Source organism: Hyperolius riggenbachi, chromosome 12, assembly GCF_040937935.1.
Source record: "Hyperolius riggenbachi isolate aHypRig1 chromosome 12, aHypRig1.pri, whole genome shotgun sequence".
Lineage (NCBI taxonomy): Eukaryota > Metazoa > Chordata > Amphibia > Anura > Hyperoliidae > Hyperolius > Hyperolius riggenbachi.
The window spans coordinates 155,386,415-155,405,820 of record NC_090657.1 but is presented as its reverse complement, the minus strand read 5'-3'; the positions used below and the strand labels follow the sequence as shown (position 1 = coordinate 155,405,820).

Genomic DNA, 19,406 nt, shown 5'->3' with positions numbered 1-19,406 from the left:
CTTTCCGGAGGTAAGTCCACCACTGCCTCCCAGCAAATTTTAAAATTTTTATTACCTTTTATCCTGCTGGCGCCTCTGTTCTCTTACGATACCACCCCATTGAAATACATTACCCTAGCGTTTCCACATCCGCAATCGGATCTGAAAACGCGACCGAACCGCTCTGGTGTGCACTAGGCCATAGTGTTTTGCATTTTGGCCAAAAAGTTCCATTTTGATCTCATCTGACCAGAGCACCTTCTTCCACATGTTTGCTGTGTCCCCACATGGCTTGTGGCAAACTGCAAACGGGACTTCTTATGCTTTTCTGTTAACAATGGCTTTCTTCTTGCCACTCTTCCATAAAGGCCAACATTGTGCAGTGCTAATAGTTGTCCTATGGACAGATTCCTCCACCTGAGTTGTAGCTTTCTGCAGTTTGGCCTGGTGCACACCAAAAACCGCTAGCAGATCCGCAAAATGCTAGCAGATTTTGAAACGCTTTTTCTTATTTTTCTGTAGCGTTTCAGCTAGCATTTTGCGGTTTTGTGAAGCGTTTTTGGTGTAGTAGATTTCATGTATTGGTACAGTAAAGCTGTTACTGAACAGCTACTGTAACAAAAAACACCTTGCAAACCGCTCTGAAGTGCCGTTTTTCAGAGCGGTTTGCGTTTTTCCTATACTTAACATTGAGGCAGAAACGCATCCGAAATCCAAAATCTGCAGCAGCCCGGGAGTATGCATTTCTGCAAAACGCCTCCCGCTCTGGTGTGCACCAGACCATTGAAATACATTACTCTAGCAGATCCGCACCCGCAAGCGGATCGCAAACTGCAACCGAACCGCTCTGGTGTGCACTAGGCCTATGTCCAGAGTCACCATGGGCCTCTTGACTGCATTTCTGATCAGCGCTCTCCTTGTTAGGCCTGTGAGTTTAGGTGGACGGCCTTGTCTTGGTAGGTTTACAGTTGTGCCATACTCCTTCCATTTCTGAATGATTGCTTGAACAGTGCCCCGTGAGATGTTCAAGGCAATGTGCAAAATACTAAAATTACACCTACATACATTTTCTTTTTAATAAAATACACATACATACCATTAAAAATAACTCCTTACCTCCCACACTCTCCCATAGTTACCTAAATTACGTTTTGCATAATAATAATAAAAAGACAATAAAAAAATACAAAATAGTTACCTTGGGGACTGAACTTTTTTTTTAATATGTATGTCTAGAGGGTATATTACTGTCAATTTTGAAAATACGGGCTTGTAATTAGTGATGGATGTAAAACTGAAAAAATTCACCTTTATTTCCAAATAAAATATTGGTGCTATACGTTGTACTAGGGAAAAATGTTAAATGTTGCAATAACTGGGACAAATGGGCAAATTAAATGTGTGGGTTTTCATTATTATTAGCATGTATTATTTTAAAACTATAATGGCCGTAAACTAAGAAATAATGATTTTTTTTTCCAATTTTAGCCATTTTCCCGTTAAAATGCATTTAGAATAAAATAATTCTTAGAATGTACCACTCAAAGAAAGCCTAATTGGTGGTGAAATAAACAAGATAAAGATCGTTTTGTTGTGATTAGTAGTGATAAACTTATTGGCGAATGAATGGAAGGAGTGCTGAAAGGTGAAAATTGCTCTGGTACAAAAGGGGAAAAAAAACTCAGTGGGGAAGTGCTTAAAGAGGAACTTTCATGACAATCTTAAATTGTTAAACACATACAAATAAGAAGTACATTTCTCCCAGAGTAAAATGAGCCATAAATTACTTTTCTCCTATGTTGCTGTCACTTACAGTAGGTAGTAGACATCTGGCATTACCGACATATTTTGGACTAGCCCATCTTCTCATAGGGGGGTTCTCAGGGTTTTCTTTATTTTTAAAAGCACTTAGGGCTCTTTCACATCAGAGCTTGCGTTGGAGAACGCTCAAAGCATACGTTTTGTTGTATGCTTTTTAATGCGTTTTGATATGCGTTGCACTGCAGTGAGTGTGCGTTTTTAATCCGTTTTCAATGCGTTACAGGACATAGGAAAACGCAGGTAATTTTTTTTTCTTTTAGTTTTCAACTTTCTACATTGTTCCTCTGTTGCATTCTGGGACTGATTGCCTGCGTTAACGGATTAAAAACGCGCATAGTGTGCGTTTTACATTGACTAACATTGTAACGCATAAAGCTAGCGTTGGCCGAAAAACTGCGCCTGGGTGCAGTGTAACGCAACGCACAAAAAGGCTGCGTTATATGTGAAAGCTAAAATGAAAGTCTATGGACTTTCATTTCACCTTGGGTAACGCAAACTTTATCCTTTGCGTTGAAACGCAGAAAATCTGCCCTAATGTGAAAGAGCCCTTAGTGAATGGCAGTTGCTCTGTCCATCTGCCAAAATAGTGTAAAGCGAGCATGGAGGCTGGCCAGCATCTTTGTATTCATCATCTTCAGGGAATGTCTTTATAAAGAATAAAGGCCATCCTGAGAATGCCCCATGAAGAGATGGACTAACCCAAAACCTGTCAGTAATGTCAGATTTCTACTACCTGCTGTAAGTGACAGCAACATAGGAGAGAAGTAATTTATGACTCATTTTACTCCGGGAGAAATGTACTTCTTATTTGTATGTGTTTTAAATGTTAAGATTTTCGTGACAGTTACTCTTTAACCACCCTGGCGTTCTATTAAGATCGCCAGGGCAGCTGCATGAGGGTTTTTTTTAAATAAAAAAAAAAATATTTCATGCAGCCAACTGAAAGTTGGCTGCATGAAAGCCCACTAGATGGCGCTCCGGAGGCGTTCTTCTGATCGCCTCCGGCGCCCGGAATAAACAAGGAAGGCCGCAATGAGCGGCCTTCCTTGTTTTGCTTAGATCGTCGCCATAGCGACGAGCGGAGTGACGTCATGGACGTCAGCCGACGTCCTGACGTCTGCCGCCTCCGATCCAGCCCTTAGCGCTGGCCGGAACTATTTGTTCCGGCTGCGCAGGGCTCAGGCGGCTGGGGGGACCCTCTTTCGCCGCTGCTCGCGGCGGATCGCCGCAGAGCGGCGGCGATCGGGCAGCACACGCGGCTGGCAAAGTGCCGGCTGCGTGTGCTGCTCTTTATTTCAGGTAAATCGGCCCAGCAGGGCCTGAGCGGCACCCTCTGGCGGTAATGGACGAGCTGAGCTCGTCCATACCGCTAAGGTGGTTAAGGTGTGTGAGGGGGGGACAAATACATTTATATGTAACCCAAATATGCTTTTATATGACCTTAGCAGAGTGCAGCTAAAGAATTTGCTAACAAGGTTCTTAATCTTCTTTGGTGCTTCTCACCCTATTCAGAGTTTTCTTTTTCCTGGACTACATGTTCATGTTTCATGTTTCAAAATACATTCTAAAGGTTCAGTTAATGAGTTATCAAACACAGTGCTTGGGTGCTCTTAATTATTCAGGATTTTTTTTTATAAAGATGTTATTTGATTTGGTTGTTCTGCTTAGGTGGTTATGTGTTTTCTAGATTACAGATTCTTTTCCTACCACAAATGTAAAGCGAAGAAGCATTGCAGACAGTGCCGCTGTATTACATCACTGATGCAAAGCAGTTGGGCTGCGTTTCAGGTTACTATGGACAAAGAATTCACCTGAGAATGCAAACTGAATGCAGGTTCCTGCTTTGTCATGTTTCTCATATTCTTCACCATACTGTATAATTTAGGTAGCTAACATTTCTTTAAATAATTGGTTTTTTTTCCCTGAAGGATTCCTTTTCAGATTCTTTGAAAAGAGTTTTCCCAGAATTTGAAAGCAAATATTTTATTTTTGATAACATTTAATACATTCTAAACCTTAAAAAATGAAACTCTAAAAAAAACCCGACTGTATTGTGTTAAAGTAATATCTATGAGGGCTTTGTCACACTGAGGGCTGGAACCCCCTAGAGCGTTTTTTTGTGCGTTTTGGGAGGTTTTCAAACCGCTAGCGATTTCCCTAAACGCTCAGCTAATGTTAATGGATGGGCCAAATTCCACTGGAGCGATTGCGATTACCAAAATCGCAAATGCAGGACATGCAGCATTTTTATTGTTTAGCGATTGGTGTTAGCGTTTCTGCAATGTAAAGTATATAAACGCGTGTGTAATCGCTGGTCAAAACCTTCACAGAGCGATTTTGCTAGCATTTTTAAATGACTACACATTGTAAAAAAAAAAAGAAAATTAATTGAAAGGACCAATCAGAAGTAAAATCGCAAATCGCTATGCAATCGCTGGCAAAAAGCTTACACTTTTTAAAATTGCCTCCAAAATCGCCGTAAAATTCTCCTGAATTTGCTTACAAAACGCTCATTAAAAACGCTAGCGATTTGTCGTTGGTTCCAGGCCTGAGGGCTGGAACCCACTAGAGCGATTTTTTTGAGCGTTGAGGGAGCGATTCAAAACGCTAGCAATTTTTTTTTGTGCGTTTAGGGAGGTTTTCAAACTGCTAGCAATTTCCCTAAACGCTTAGCTAATGTTCGCAAAAATTGCGCAAAAGGTGGATCAGCGCAACACCAGGCCGCCTCCGAATGGCCTCCATCAGAGATGCGCTGAGCCCCCCCAGGAACTACAAACGCACCTTGAACCCAAACAGAAGCTCTGCATATACACCAAAAGCATGGCTGTTAAGCGGGAGCAGCTGACCAAAAACAAATTACACTAGTACACAGCAAGGAAATGAGCAGCGCTACTTAAAAACAGACTAGTGCCTACCTGCAAAAGAGTGCAAGCCCCACTTGTGGGGTCGAATACACACCGAGCATACACATGACCTGTCTACCACTAGAGGAGGATGTTGGTTTCCATTAACAGCTTGCATGCAACCTATTAAGTACTCGTCCCTCCCACTGCGAAGAAGTCAATCCTCCATGGGAGGGGCCTAACACTAACTAAATCCTAACCTATGTATATGCATAGCCTGGGTGCGGCTAATCAAATAAAATCGAAAATTGAAAATTGCGCAAAAGGTGGATCAGCGCAACATGGATGGGCCAAATTCCACTGGAGTGATTGCGATTAGCAAAATTGCAAATGCAGGACATGCAGCATGTTTGAGCGTTAGCGTTTTGCCTTCGCGTTTCTGCAATGTAAAGTATATAAACGCTGGCATAATTGCTCATGAATCGCTATACAGAGCGATTTTGCTCGTTTTTTTAAATTACTGCACTCTAAAAAATTAAAATTCATTGAAAGGACCAATCAGAATTAAAAACGCTAATTGCAAATCGCTGGCAAGACACACTTTTTAAAAACGCTACCAAAATTGCCAGAAAACATGAAATCGCTTACAAAACGCTCATTTAAACCGTTAGCGTTTGCGATTAGCGATAGAATTTATGGTAGCCGCCAGGAGGTTACTGCAGAGTATAGCACACAGCGGGTGTTTTCACTCACCTCCCGGGGGATTCTTCTTCCTCTCCTCCGAGGCTCTGCTTCTCTCTGGTGAGATCGGCGTCTGTCGCCATGACGACATCCGGCAATCTCACTACAGGGTTACAGCGCCACCCAGAAGACGGAGGGAGAACTTCAGCGCTGGATCCCAGGGAGGTGAGTGAGTGCTGGGCTGCTGCAGAACTCCCTAGCATGATTTTTTTCCAGGTTTTAGGACCTAAAAGCATACAAAAAAATTGCACTGCTTTTAGACCCTAAAAACCAGTAAGAATCATAACGCAAGGGCAAAGAGTTCACTTCCTGACTGACATCAGGAAGTGAAAAAAACAGCAACACAAATGTGCTTAGAAAAGCACTTTTCTAAACACAAATCACTCTGAAAGCACTTTCAAAATCACTCAATAAATCGCTCAGCGCTTGTGATAGCACTGGCGATTTATAATGTGAACAAGGCCTAAGACTCTGCCTTACAATCACTTTTTTAAGGGCCCGTTTCCACTATGTCGGGCTACGTAATGTTTCCCCAACTCTGCAATTTAGATGGGGAACGCTGCCTATTCAGACACCAGCATGCCGTCCGAATCACATGCTGGTGCAAATCTGGGCGGCATGCTGCAGTTTTTTTGTAGCGTGCATCGGAATCCCTATAGCCATGCATGGCACGGCAAGAGCGATTTGGCTGCAGCACGGGCGCCACAACTGAATCTAAAAACGTATGCAACACCCAGTGGAACTAGGCTCTAATTGTTTAACCTCCCTGGCGTTCTGAAACATTGCGGAGCAATGTAGCTAGCCTATCACTAGCTACATGCTTCCCTCCTCCCTGCGGCGTCCTCCCGTACCCTCCGATCACCGCTGGCGCTATTACGCAACAGGAAATCCCGTTCTGAATGGGATTTCATGTATGAGCTTCCCCCGTCGCCATGGCCATGATCGCGATGACGTCATCGACGCGTGACGTCAGGGGGAGTCCCGATCCACCCCATAGCGCAGCCTGGCGGTGATTGGCCAGGCTGCGCAAGGGGTCTGCGGGGGGCGCCCTCTGTGGCGGCGGATCGGCGGCGAGCGGCGGCGATCAAATCAAACACGCAGCTAGCAAAGTGCAGCTGCGTGTTTGAAAAAAAAAAGTGCAAATCGGCCCACCAGGGCCTGAGCAGTGCACAGCGGCGTTACTGGACAAGCTCAGCTCGTCCGTAATGCTAAGGAGGTTAAAGGGAACCTAAACTAAGAGGGATATGGATTTTTCCTTTTAAACAATACCAGTTGCCTGGCAGCCCTGCTGATCTCTTTAGCTGCAGTAGTGGCTGAATCACACACCTGAAAGTCTGACTTCAGGCAGAGCACCTGATCTGCATGCTTGTTTTGAAGCTGTGGTTGAAAGTATTAGAGACACAGGATCAGCAGGAGAGTCAGGCAACTGGTATTATTTTAAAAGTAAAAATCAATATCTTTCTCAGTTTATTTTTCCTTTAAGTGTAAAAAACATTTTATACTGTACATTTTATGCTGGGAATACACATTTCGTTTTTGTGGCAGATAGATGGTTAGATAGATAATTTCCGACATGTCCGATCTCCAGTTCGATCGTTTTGTCGCTCGATTCCTGATAGAGGTGAATGGAAAAAGATAAGAAAAACGAGCGGAAGATACAGGAGCGTAACAATAGACCCTGCAAGGGATGCAGCCGCAGGGGGGCCCAGAAGCTGAAGGGGGCCCCATGGGGGGGAGATGTTTTTTTTCCCTGTTCTGAGAGACTGACAACTAAGGGCATGGAGAGAAAAAGCTTTCTATTCTCTGCACAATTGTTCTAATGACTGCATCTGCTCAGCCACTGATAAGAAATCATACAACGTTTTTCAGACAAAGATTTGTAGACAGTCCCTATTGAGTGCACAGCAGGCTCTTGTGTATAGTGCCCAGCCCCCAACCTCTCTACTCCTTCCCAAGTGCTGTGTGTTGTAGTGATGGTGGAAGAGTCTGCAGAGCCAGTTCTGCGCCATCAAGGGACAGGGTGAGTGTAATAAGCTGCGACTGGGAGCACACTCATTTTTCAGTTTTATTTATGCGTTTTTCTGCAGGGTGGGGGGGTGACGACTGCGGGAAGGGGGCCCAATCTTAAGTTTTGCAGGGGCCCAGTGATTTCTAGTTACGCCCCTGAGAAGATAAGAGAATCGAGCCGCAAAGTCGATCGAGCGGAGAATCGAGCGTAAAAAACAACCCGTGTATTCCCAGCATTACACTCTTTATTTTTTGCCTTTGCCAAAGAGGCTTTTATCTTAATTGCATTACTAATAAGATATAATCACAGTCACTTCATGGAGGAAGGACCTAATTGGTTATGTTTCCAAACTACAAAGCAGGGCCATGCTTACTGACTCCTGGAAAGATTTTATCTGGGTAGCCCTGCTTGCCTTGTCAAGATTACTAAACAGGTGATCAGGAAATGTCCACAGTTTTCAGAGATACTGACGTTGAGAAAAGAACAATAGTGTGCAATAGGATTTTATTGCAAAGCAATATAGTGTAAAACTTGCATCCAACAAACATAAATGCACATTAAGTGCAAACCACATGCAATCACTCCAATACCTAATGCAGGTATACAGGATCTTCTCAAAAAATTAGCATATTGTGATAAAGTTCATTATTTTCTGTAATTTACTGATAAACATTAGACTTTCATATATTTTAGATTCATTACACACAACTGAAGTAGTTCAAGCCTTTTATTGTTTTAATATTGATGATTTTGGCATACAGCTCATGAAAACCCAAAATTTGCTATCTCAAAAAATTGGCATATTTTATCCGACCAATAAAAGAAAAGTGTTTTTAAAACAAAAAAGTCAACCTTCAAATAATTATGTTCAGTTATGCACTCAATACTTGGTCGGGAATCCTTTTGCAGAAATGACTGCTTCAATGCGGTGTGGCATGGAGGCAATTAGCCCGTGGCACTGCTCAGGTGTTATGGAGGCCCAGGATGCTTCGATAGCAGCCTTAAGCTCATCCAGAGTGTTGGGTCTTGCGTCTCTCAACTTTCTCTTCACAATATCCCACAGATTTTCTATGGGGTTCAGGTCAGGAGAGTTGGCAGGCCAATTGAGCACAGTAATACCATGGTCAGTAAACCATTTACCAGTGGTTTTGGCACTGTGAGCAGGTGCCAGGTCGTGCTGAAAAATGAAATCTTCATCTCCATAAAGCTTTTCAGCAGATGGAAGCATGAAGTGCTCCAAAATCTCCTGATAGCTAGCTGCATTGACCCTGCCCTTGATAAAACACAGTGGACCAACACCAGCAGCTGACATGGCACCCCAGACCATCACTGACTGTGGGTACTTGACACTGGACTTCATGCATTTTGGCATTTCACTCTCCCCAGTCTTCCTCCAGACTCTGGGCACCTTGATTTCCGAATGACATGCAAAAGTTGCTTTCATCCGAAAAAAGTACTTTGGACCACTGAGCAACAGTCCAGTGCTGCTTCTCTGTAGCCCAGGTCAGGCGCTTCTGCCGCTGTTTTTGGTTCAAAAGTGGGTTCATGCTTCCATCTGCTGAAAAGCTTTATGGAGATGAAGATTTCATTTTTCAGCACGACCTGGCACCTGCTCACAGTGCCAAAACCACTGGTAAATGGTTTACTGACCATGGTATTACTGTGCTCAATTGGCCTGCCAACTCTTCTGACCTGAACCCCATAGAGAATCTGTGGGATATTGTGAAGAGAAAGTTGAGAGACGCAAGACCCAACACTCTGGATGAGCTTAAGGCCGCTATCGAAGCATCCTGGGCCTCCATAACACCTGAGCAGTGCCACGGGTTGATTGCCTCCATGCCACGCTGCATTGAAACAGTAATTTCTGCAAAAGGATTCCCGACCAAGTATTGAGTGCATAACTGAACATAATTATTTGAAGGTTGACTTGTTTTGTTTTAAAAACACTTTTCTTTTATTGGTCGGATGAAATATGCTAATTTTTTGAGATAGGAAATTTGGGTTTTCATGAGCTGTATGCCAAAATCATCAATATTAAAACAATAAAAGGCTTGAACTACTTCAGTTGTGTGTAATGATTTTTAAAATATATGAAAGTCTAATGTTTAATCAGTACATTACAGAAAATAATGAACTTTATTACAATTTGCTAATTTTTTGAGAAGATCCTGTATATGTTACGGCCAGAACCCGAAGTCTGGCCACTTCGGGTTCTGGCCAGTCAAAAGGCGAAGTGGCCACCTGATGCGGCGAATATAGAAAATGATACTCAATTTTGGACTTTGGCCGGCCAGAGCGCGTTATGGCTAAATGTGGCCGGCCAAGTCCCAAAGCTCACCTCTGTGACATTCCCATTCCTGCTGTCCCCTCTTCCCACGCTGTGTGCTCTGTCAGCGTCAGGTCCGCGCTCACTGCGTGCAAGGACCCCTGGGTTACCTAAATGCTGCCGGCTGCTTTCTTCTCCAACGGCCACCGGCTGCTTTCTCCTCCCAGATGACGAAGGGGGGAGGAATGCCCCCAAGGTATCCCGCTGTCTCCACTCAGCAGTCCCACTGTCCCCCAAGTGTCTACGCTGTCTGCATTGAAGGACCAGAGCGTGCAAGGACCCAGGTGACAGAGAACATAGGGGGAAGGAATGTCCTCGAGGTGTCCCGCTGTCCCCGCTCAACAGTCCCCGCTGTTCCCAAGTGTCTGCTGTCCTCAATGGTCTGCCGGCTGCTTTCTCCTCGAACGACCCAAGGCTCCAGTTGACACGGGGTGGACACAGAGAATGGAGGGGGGGGGGGAGGAATTTGATAGAAGAAGGGAGATGATTTTGCATTTTGACATAAGTTTTAATGATTATTTGGTGGCATATTTATTTTTAATAGCTACAGCTATGTCAACGCTAATAAAATGCCAATATAATATGTTACGGCCAAAATGGTAATAGAACTGGTCAATTTGACATCGGCCAAAGTCTAAAATGCTGGCAATTTCTAACTTTGGCCGAATGACTTTGGCTGTTTCTGGAACTGGCCGACCAATGTCAGAAATTCCCAGCATTTTGGACTTTGGCCGACGTCAAATCGGCCAGTTCTAGAAACGGCCGGCCAATTCTAGAATTGGCCGATTTCTGGTTTTGGCCGTAACATATAGAAGGAATCTCCCACAACCGGCATATGCAGTGTACACACCTTCAACGAATATCCTGACTATCTATTTACAAGGCAATATACAAGAGATATATACAACATAAAGATATGTACAAGCATACACAATACCAAAGGAGCAGGCAGTAGCCGAGTTAACCAGGAAAGCAGGGTCAAAGCGTACGAGAGAATTCACCGCCGTTAATTACTATTACCCCTACGGGTCCATGTGGATGGTGAGGAATGAAGTAATTTGGTTTCCAGCTACTGATGGCGGACAAATTACAGTGTCTTGAAAGTAAATTCAGCTCCGTCTTCTGATGGCGCCAAAGTTACTCACTGTGCGCTGCTATAGCTGTAATTCCAATTATGGTTTATGGTGGCGCCGGCTGTGCCCAAGTCTCCTCTTGCGCTGGATTTGTAGTGTTGGGGTCAGCAATAGTCTTAGCAGATCAAGGGACAGGACTAAAGAAGCTGGCTTATAGCAAAGTCAAGGACAGGATAAATGGTTCGGCAACAGGTTAGCAAGATACAGGCAAGTTACAAGATCAAGGAACAGATAAATTAGAACAGGTACAGATGATGAAGCAACTACAGGAATGTACAGAGTCTCAGGTCTGCAACTAACTGTAAAGTTCTGGCAACTAGCAGGAGGAAGAGGCAGTCCTTAAATAGTCCCATGTGATTAACAAATACAGGATGCAGCTGGTGGTGAACAGTCGCAATGAGAGTTTTGTTGAAGCCATCGGCAGGCCAAACAGGGAACAACAAGTCTTTGCAACAACAGTAACAGGCCACCTGCTGGTGGATGGTGGAGGATCAGGACGGTGTAAAGTCCTCAGAGCCATCTGCTGGTGGAGCCATGAAAGTCCAGGGCACCACCAGCAGGCAGGAAATGGCAAAACGTAGTTTGTGACATTCCTCCATGCAGTGTCAATCTTAACAGCAGCACAATTAAAGAAAACCTGTAACTACAAAAAGTATCCTGGGGGGTACTCACCTCGGTAGGGGGAACCCTCGGGATCTGATCGAGGCTTCCCCCATCCTCCTGTGTCCCACGCTGTGCCTGTCCAAACACCGGGGATGTAAATATTTACCTCCCCGGCTCAGTCGCAGGCGCAAGATCCGCTATCCGCTCAGAGATAAGCGGAAATACCCGATCGCTGACGCCCCGCTCTACTGCGCAGGCGTAAGTCTCCTGAACCTGCGTAGTAGAGCGGACCCGACAGAGATTGGGTATTTACGACTATCTCCGTACGGTTTGCCGCCACAGCGCCCCCGCTGGAGTCAGAGGCGCCAGGTACGTACCGGACCGCATTGGTGATATGCTCCTATCTATTGCCTGAGGAAGTGGGATATACCCGCGAAACACATTGCACCTTGTTCGGAGTATGTAAATAAAATGATTTTTGCTTAAAACAGCAATTTTTTGTGTCGTTTTTGGAGGGGTAAGTCCACCGCTACCTACTTCATTTTATCCATTTTAAAGAAATATTGTTTTGACCCTGCTGGCGCCTCTGTAAGCAGTAAGCTTATGTTGGAAGAGGGCAGCTTATAACTAAAGCGATTACATTATTTTATTTACGTTTCCATATCAGCCAATTAGTAAGCATTCCTGGAAGTGCTTGAGCTTGCATGGATAGCAGAAGGTAAGACAGCAGAGAAATCTCACTAAAAACATTATAATACAGTAGCAAACAAATTGGTCATAAAATGTGATCTGATCTTCATCTAAGTCACAATAGACAATCACAGTCTGCTTAAACTAATACCACACAAATAATTAAATGTAATTATTATATTATTAATAATAATTTATAAAGCGCCAGCATATTCCGTGGCGCTGTCCAAAGTAGGAAAACAAACAAGGGGTACATAATGATACAGACAATGATATACATCAAATAGGGACACTAGTAAAAAATACAGAACTGGTGGTTACAATGACAGATGTGACATGATGAATAAAATAAATATAACCCCTAGACTAATGACATCTCCAAGAGCTAATTGGAGTGAGGTGTCAGCCAGCTGGAGTCCAATCAATGAGATGAGATTGGAGGTGTTGGTTACAGCTGCCCTGCCCTATAAAAAACACACACCAGTTTTAGGTTTGCTTTTCTCAAGAAGCATTGCCTGATGTGAATGATGCCTCGCACAAAAGAGACCTACGATTAAGAATTGTTAACTTGCATAAAGCTGGAAAGGGTTATAAAAGTATCTCCAAAAGCCTTGCAGTTCATCAGTCCATGGTAAGACAAATTGCCCCATATGCAATTGACTTTTTCTCCTTAGTTTTCTCCAAGTTGAAATTTTCACACCTTGTCAATAAAATGCCTTTTATACCCCCAGCAAGCAAGCAAAGACACAAAATCATTTTGACAGTACTTTATCTACTACTTTTTGACACTTTTTCATTTGCAAAGACTGAAAAGTTATTTTAAAGAGAAGATGAAAAATTATCACCTAGGAGAACTTGGGAGAAAAAGGAAATTGCATATGGGCCATTGTCTATAAATGGAGAAAGTTCAGCACTGCTGCTACTCTCCATAGGAGTGGCCATCCTGTAAAAATGACTGCAAGAGCACAGCACAGAATGCTCAATGAAGCAAAGAAGAATCCTAGAGTGTTAACTAAAGACAAAAGTCTCTGGCATATGCTAACATCCATGTTAGCGAATCTACGATACATAAAACACTAAACAAGAATGGAGTTCATGGAAGGATACCACAGAGAAAGCCACTGCTGTCCAAAAAAACATTGCTGCACATTTAAAGTTTGCAAAAGAGCACCTGAATGTTCCCCAGCAGTACTGGCAAAATATTCTATAGGCAGATGAAACCAAAGTTGAGTTGTTTGGAAGAAACACACAACACTATGGGTGGTGTATAAGAGACAAAGCACACCAACATTAAAACCTCATCCCAACTGTGAAATATGGTGTTGGGAGAATCATGGTTTGGGGCTGCTTTGCTGCATCAGGGCCTGGATGGATTGCTAACATTGAAGGAAAAATAAATTGCAAAGTTTATTAAGACATTTTGCAGGAGAACTTAAGGCCATCCGTTCACCAGCTGAAGCTCAGCAGAAGATGGGTGTTGCAACAGGACAATGACCCAAAGCAAAGAAGTAAATCAACAACAGAATGGCTTAAACAGAAGAAAATACTACTTCTGGAGTGGCCCAGTCAGAGTCCTGACCTCAACCCGATTGAGATGATGTGGCATGACCTCAAGAAAGCGATTTACACCGAACATCCCAAGAATATTGCTGAACTGAAACAGTTCTGTAAAGAGGAATGGTCAAGAATTACTCCTGACTGTTGTGCACGTCTGATCTCCAACTACAGGAAATGTTTGGTTGAAGTTATTGCTGCTAAAGGAGGTTCAACCAGTTATTAACCACTTCGCCGCCAGGGTACAGTATATCTACGCTCCTTTGGACTTCACTTCCCCGCCCGGAGCGTAGATATACGCAACCCCTGCCGCTACCGCCGCTGTCCGCACTCCCGCTCGCACTCCCGCGATCGTGCACGCCGCTGCCCGCTAGCCCAGAGATCAATGAATGGGAAAATCCATTCCCGTTCGTTGATCTCTGCCCCCACAATGATCGGCATGCTTCTACGAGAAGCAGCGCGATCATTGTGAAAAAACTCAGTTTCCCAGCCTCCCTTCCTGCAAGCGTCCTTCCGACGCTTGCAGGACGCCTAAAAAAAAAATGTGGCCATCTTGTGGCCAAAAAGTAATACTACACCCAAACATTTTTTTCACATACAAATAAATTCTTTTTACTATTAATTTTAACTAATTAACTCCCACACTCCCCAATTGTTACCAATATTTTTTGGGGGAAATATTAAAATAAATTAAAAAAAATTACAATAAAAAAAAAATTAAATAGTTACCTTATGGATTGAAATCTTTAAATATTTATATCAAGAGGGTATAACACTGTTACTTTATAAATTATGGGCTTGTAATTAGGGATAGATGCAAAACTGAAAAAATGCACCTTTATTTGCAAATAAAATATTGGCGCCAAACATTGTGATAGGGACATAATTTAAACGGTGTAATAACTGGGACAAATGGGCATATAAGTTACATGGATTTTAATTATAGTAGCATGCATTATTTTAAAACTATAATGGCGGAAAACTGAAAAATGTTTTTTCTTCCAAATGTTTTCCTATTTTCCCATTAAAACACATTTAGAATAAAATAATTCTTGGCATAATGTCCCACCTAAAGAAAGCCTAATTGGTGGTGAAAAAAACAAGATATAGTTCATTTCATTGTGATTAGTAATGATAAAGTTATAGGCGAATGAATGTAAGGAGTGCTGAAAGGAGAAAATTGCTCGGATGCTGAAGGGGTAAAACCCCTCAGTTGTGAAGTGGTTAAATGCAACGGTTCACATACCTTTTCCACCTGCATTGTGAATGTTTACATAGTGTGTTCAATAAAAACATGGAAACATTTAATTATTTGTGTGGTATTAGTTTAAGCAGACTGTGACTGTCTGTTGTTGTGACTTAGATGAAGATCAGATCACATTTTATGACCAATTTGTGCAGAAGTCCATATAATTCCAAAGGGTTCACATACCTTTTTTTGCTACTGTATAAATACAGCAACTACGCAATCAAATGCAATGGTAGCTTTCAGAGTAGATAAAACTGTACTTTTGGAACTTGTAATTTGAGAGACAATATTTGTAGGAAAAGACGATTTTGTTAAATATTAGAGTTTAATCCCACTTTAAAATGAGGCTTTAAATGTATGATGTAGAGAGTTTCTGGTCTTACTAGATACTGGTATCTCGTGACTGGAAACAAGCTAAACTAGTTACTGACAGCAATAAACTGCCTGTACCAATTGCTGACTGAAAGATATGAAAAGCCATCACAAAACAAGGAGAACTGAACAGATACATAATTGAATGTCAAGAGATATTCAGCGCCTTTTTTGAAAGACACCTGAAAAAAATACAAAAATAGGCATTAAGCACACGTAAAGAAATGAACTAACTTAAGTTTAATTCAGCTCTTTCTACATTTTCAGATGTGGCATCCACGTTAATCCTGCTCAATGATACTGCAAACCAGAGGCTGTTTGACTGGAAGCCGCCAGAGGGGTGCGTACGGTGTGCCGTGATTGGTAATGGTGGAATCCTAAATGGTTCCCGCCAAGGGAAAGAGATAGACCAGCACGACTATGTGTTTCGGTAAGATATGACACTCATTTGTATTCAAAGAAAGTTGGAGTCATGTACATGTACAGCAAACCTAAAGTGAAAAAAACCTAGGATATAATGAATTGTATCTGTAGTACAGATAATGAATAGAACATTAGAAGCAATGAAGAGTCTCATACTTCACAGGCACAGTTGCAGTTTTAAAATTACACTCTGTCTTTTAAGCTATAAAACAAAGCAGAAATAATGACCCATTTGAACTTCCCTGCAGTAAAACCTTATCTCAAGCTGTCTCTCACTGTTTCTTGGCTGTTTTTGACCAAATTGAGTTGAATAGCTCAGAGAAGCTCTTTTGCATAGATAACAACTGACTTTTTTTAACTCTTCCTATTCTAGAAAACAATATGTTTTATTTGCTCCTAATGTTCTATTTCTTAGCAGTACTACAAATACAATTCATTATATCATAAGTTAATCTTCGCTTCAGGCTTGCTTTAATATAAAATACAGTGCCCATTTCTAGAAGGAAAAAAAAAGGAACATAATGAAAAATGGAAATGTCCAGTTTTTCTGGATTTGTGACAGCTGTTTGTTTACTTTTTTGCTTAAATGTTATGATGGACAAACATCATCCGTGGACAATATGCACATTTTTCTACGATTGTTCACGAACCGGCAGTTCGCAGCAGACCCTATTGACTTTAAAGAAAAAAAGATGGAGGCTTGCACCACCAATAAGTATTATGCTTATTTTATTGCATTAGCAAGATGTCAAAAAGCTTTGCTGGGCTAATGGCTAGTACGAGCGTCTTTTGGGCTTGGGCATACAAGTCCCCACTTTTTGAGAGCCACTCCACTCCACTATTTTATTTCCTATTGACTATAAAGGGATACTTAAGCATCCCCACTAAAGCCAGTTTTACTTACCTGGGGCTTCTACCGGGTCCCTGGAGTCGACCTGTGCCGGTGCCGGTACTCTACTCTACTTTTCTGGTCCCCCGCTGCGACTCAGTTTCGGTGACTGAGCCTGTCGTCAGCCACTGTGCCTGGGAGGCCCTGGCTTTGCGCATCCTCCTGGCGCCGGGAGTGCTAACGAGACGTGCATGGCCAGGGCCGCACAGGTGCAGTGGCCGGTGACAGGCTCAGTCACCAAAGCTGAAAGTGAGCCGCGTCGTGGGACCGGAGGATCGGAGAGTACCGGCACGGGCACAGGTAGACTGCAGGGGGCCAGTAAAAGCCCCAGGTAAGTAAAACTGGCTTTATTGGGGATGCTTAAGTATCCCTTTAAAGTCAATAGGAAAAAAACAGTGGAGTGGAGTGGCACTCAAAAAGTGGGGACTTGTGTGCCCAAGCCCAAAAGACCCTCGTACTAGCCATTAGCCCAGCAAAGCTTTGTGACATCTTGCTAATGCAATAAAATGAGCATAAATTCTAATTGGTGGTGCCAGCCTCCATCTTTTTTCTTTAAAGTCAATAGGGTCTGCTGCGAACTGCCGGTTCGTGAACAATCGTGGAAAAATGTGCATATTGTCCACGGATGATGTTTCTCCATCATAACATTTAAGCAAAAAAGTAAACGAACAGCTGTCACAAATCCAGAAAAACTGGAAATTTCCATAAGTGGCTTTTTGGGGGATGCTTAAGTATCCGTTTAACCACTTGATGACCCACCCTTTACCTCCCCTTAAGGACCAGCATGGTTTATAGTGATCTGTGCTGGGTGGGCTCTACAGCCCCCAGCACAGATCAGGGTGCAGGCAGAGAGATCAGATTGCCCCCCTTTTTTCCCCCCTATGGGGATGATGTGCAGGGGGGGTCTGATCTCTTCTGCCTGCGTGTGGCTGGCGGGGGGGACACCTCAAAGCCCCCCTCCGCGGCGAAATTCCCCCCTCCCTCTCCTACCTGCTCCCCCCCCCCGGTGATCGAGGCTGCACAGGACGCTATCCGTCCTGTGCAGCCAGTGACAGGACATCCCCTGTCACATGGCGGCGATCCCCGGCCGCTGATCGCAGCAGCGCCGTACAAATGTAAACAAAGCGGATTATTTACGCTTGTGTTTACATTTAGCCTGCGAGCCGCCATCGGCGGCCCGCAGGCTATTCACGGAGCCCCCCGCCGTGATTTGACAGGAAGCAGCCGCTCGCGCGAGCGGCTGCTTCCTGATTAATCAGCCTGCAGCTGGCGACGCAGTACTGCGTCGCTGGTCCTGCAGCTGCCACTTTGCCGACGCACGGTATAAGCGTGCGGTCGGCAAGTGGTTAATGGCAGGCGAAATTCTAAAACCATCAGGGCATATTTGCAGCCACAATACTGTATATTTTAAAAAGGTGTCAAAACTGTCCAAAGAGCATGGATAGTGGCATGGCAGAGGGGGATCAATGGCAAAACCGTCTCACAAACATACGTACTTGACGCAGAGGCTTTTTTTAATGTGTAAATGTGAAAAATCGCTGTGTTTACCTGCCCAAAAATTATTTGCAGCCACTGTAGCAAAGGCCTCAAATATTTGGCAGATTAGCACATATTTCACAGGCATGGGTTGTCTCACCTCTACCTTTATGCTTCAGCCTGCCTTTGCCCGTCATCTCCATAAGGACAGTGATGTAACGCTTTGTGTGAGAATGTCAGGTGACACAAATTTTTTAAAACAAAGTGCAGTCACTCAATCACTTTATTGATGGGCTGTGGCAGTGACACAGCCACACATTACTATACTACATTGGTGAGGTACTATAAGCCAGGGCTTCCCACCCTGTCCTCAAAGGAGAAAGTGATTCAAAGGGGGACCCGGGACAGTGGGGAACTCGGGTGGAGCACATCCTTCTTGTCTATCCACCAGTAAGCTCTCAATTCACTCCTTCCTACTCACTTGGGTGTTGGGACACAGGACACTTATTTTCTTAGCGGTTTTTCCATTTCACATATACCATTATTGTTTCTCTCGCATTTGCATCTTCTATGGGTTGTAGTTTATTTTTCCAGTGGTGCATTATCTTCCTGGCACTTTTTGCTGGCAATATTGATTGCTCATCATTAGCACTATCAGCATTTTCACTTTTTCCTTACCTGCTTGGGTGGGCCTGCAATATATTCATAGCATTAAAGAGGAACTGTAAGCTGAAAATAATTTATTGCCAGCAGGTAGCCTATACCCAATTTATAGATGAAAACCCAGTATTTTCTGCTAGAAATCCAGCATTTTGCTGGAATTACACCTTTAAGTAGGAAGCCACGCCCCCTCATGAGGCTGCTCCGCGGCTGTATATTCATTAAGCTTGTGCGCACTGCCTTCTGGGTAGTGACATCATGGGTTGCTAAGGGGGAAAAAAAACAGCAGTCCTCACTGTCATCAAGGTGGGACATGTGCACGAGGCAGAAGAAGTTTATCTTGCAGCCTCCGATGGGATGATTGATCATCCCTCTCTGCCCTGTGAAGCTGCCGCTGCCACAATCAGGTCAGCGACATGTGTTTAACTCTCCTCATCCCAGCTGGAATCCCTCTTGTCAGCTCTTCCTACAGCCTCCGATGATCTTATAGCTCTGCCTGCATGTCATGTGCATTCACCCGACATGCAGGCAGAGTTAGAAGATCATCGGAGGCTGTAGGAAGAGCTGACAAGAGGGATTCCAGCTGGGATGAGGAGAGTTAAACACATGTCGCTGACCTGATAGTGGCAGCGGCAGCTT

The 19,406-nt window shown here is 43.6% G+C and overlaps 1 protein-coding gene across 3 annotated transcripts in view; it reads left to right on the top strand.

Moving 5' to 3' along the window:
• ST6GALNAC2 (ST6 N-acetylgalactosaminide alpha-2,6-sialyltransferase 2) overlaps positions 1-19,406 on the top strand; it is a 230,125-nt gene that overhangs the window by 191,033 nt on the left and 19,686 nt on the right. For all 3 annotated transcript variants that reach the window (XM_068264437.1, XM_068264435.1, XM_068264436.1), the window contains one exon: positions 15,587-15,749. In XM_068264437.1, coding sequence (XP_068120538.1) covers positions 15,587-15,749 — 163 coding nt within the window. The remainder of the gene's footprint in view (positions 1-15,586; positions 15,750-19,406) is intronic.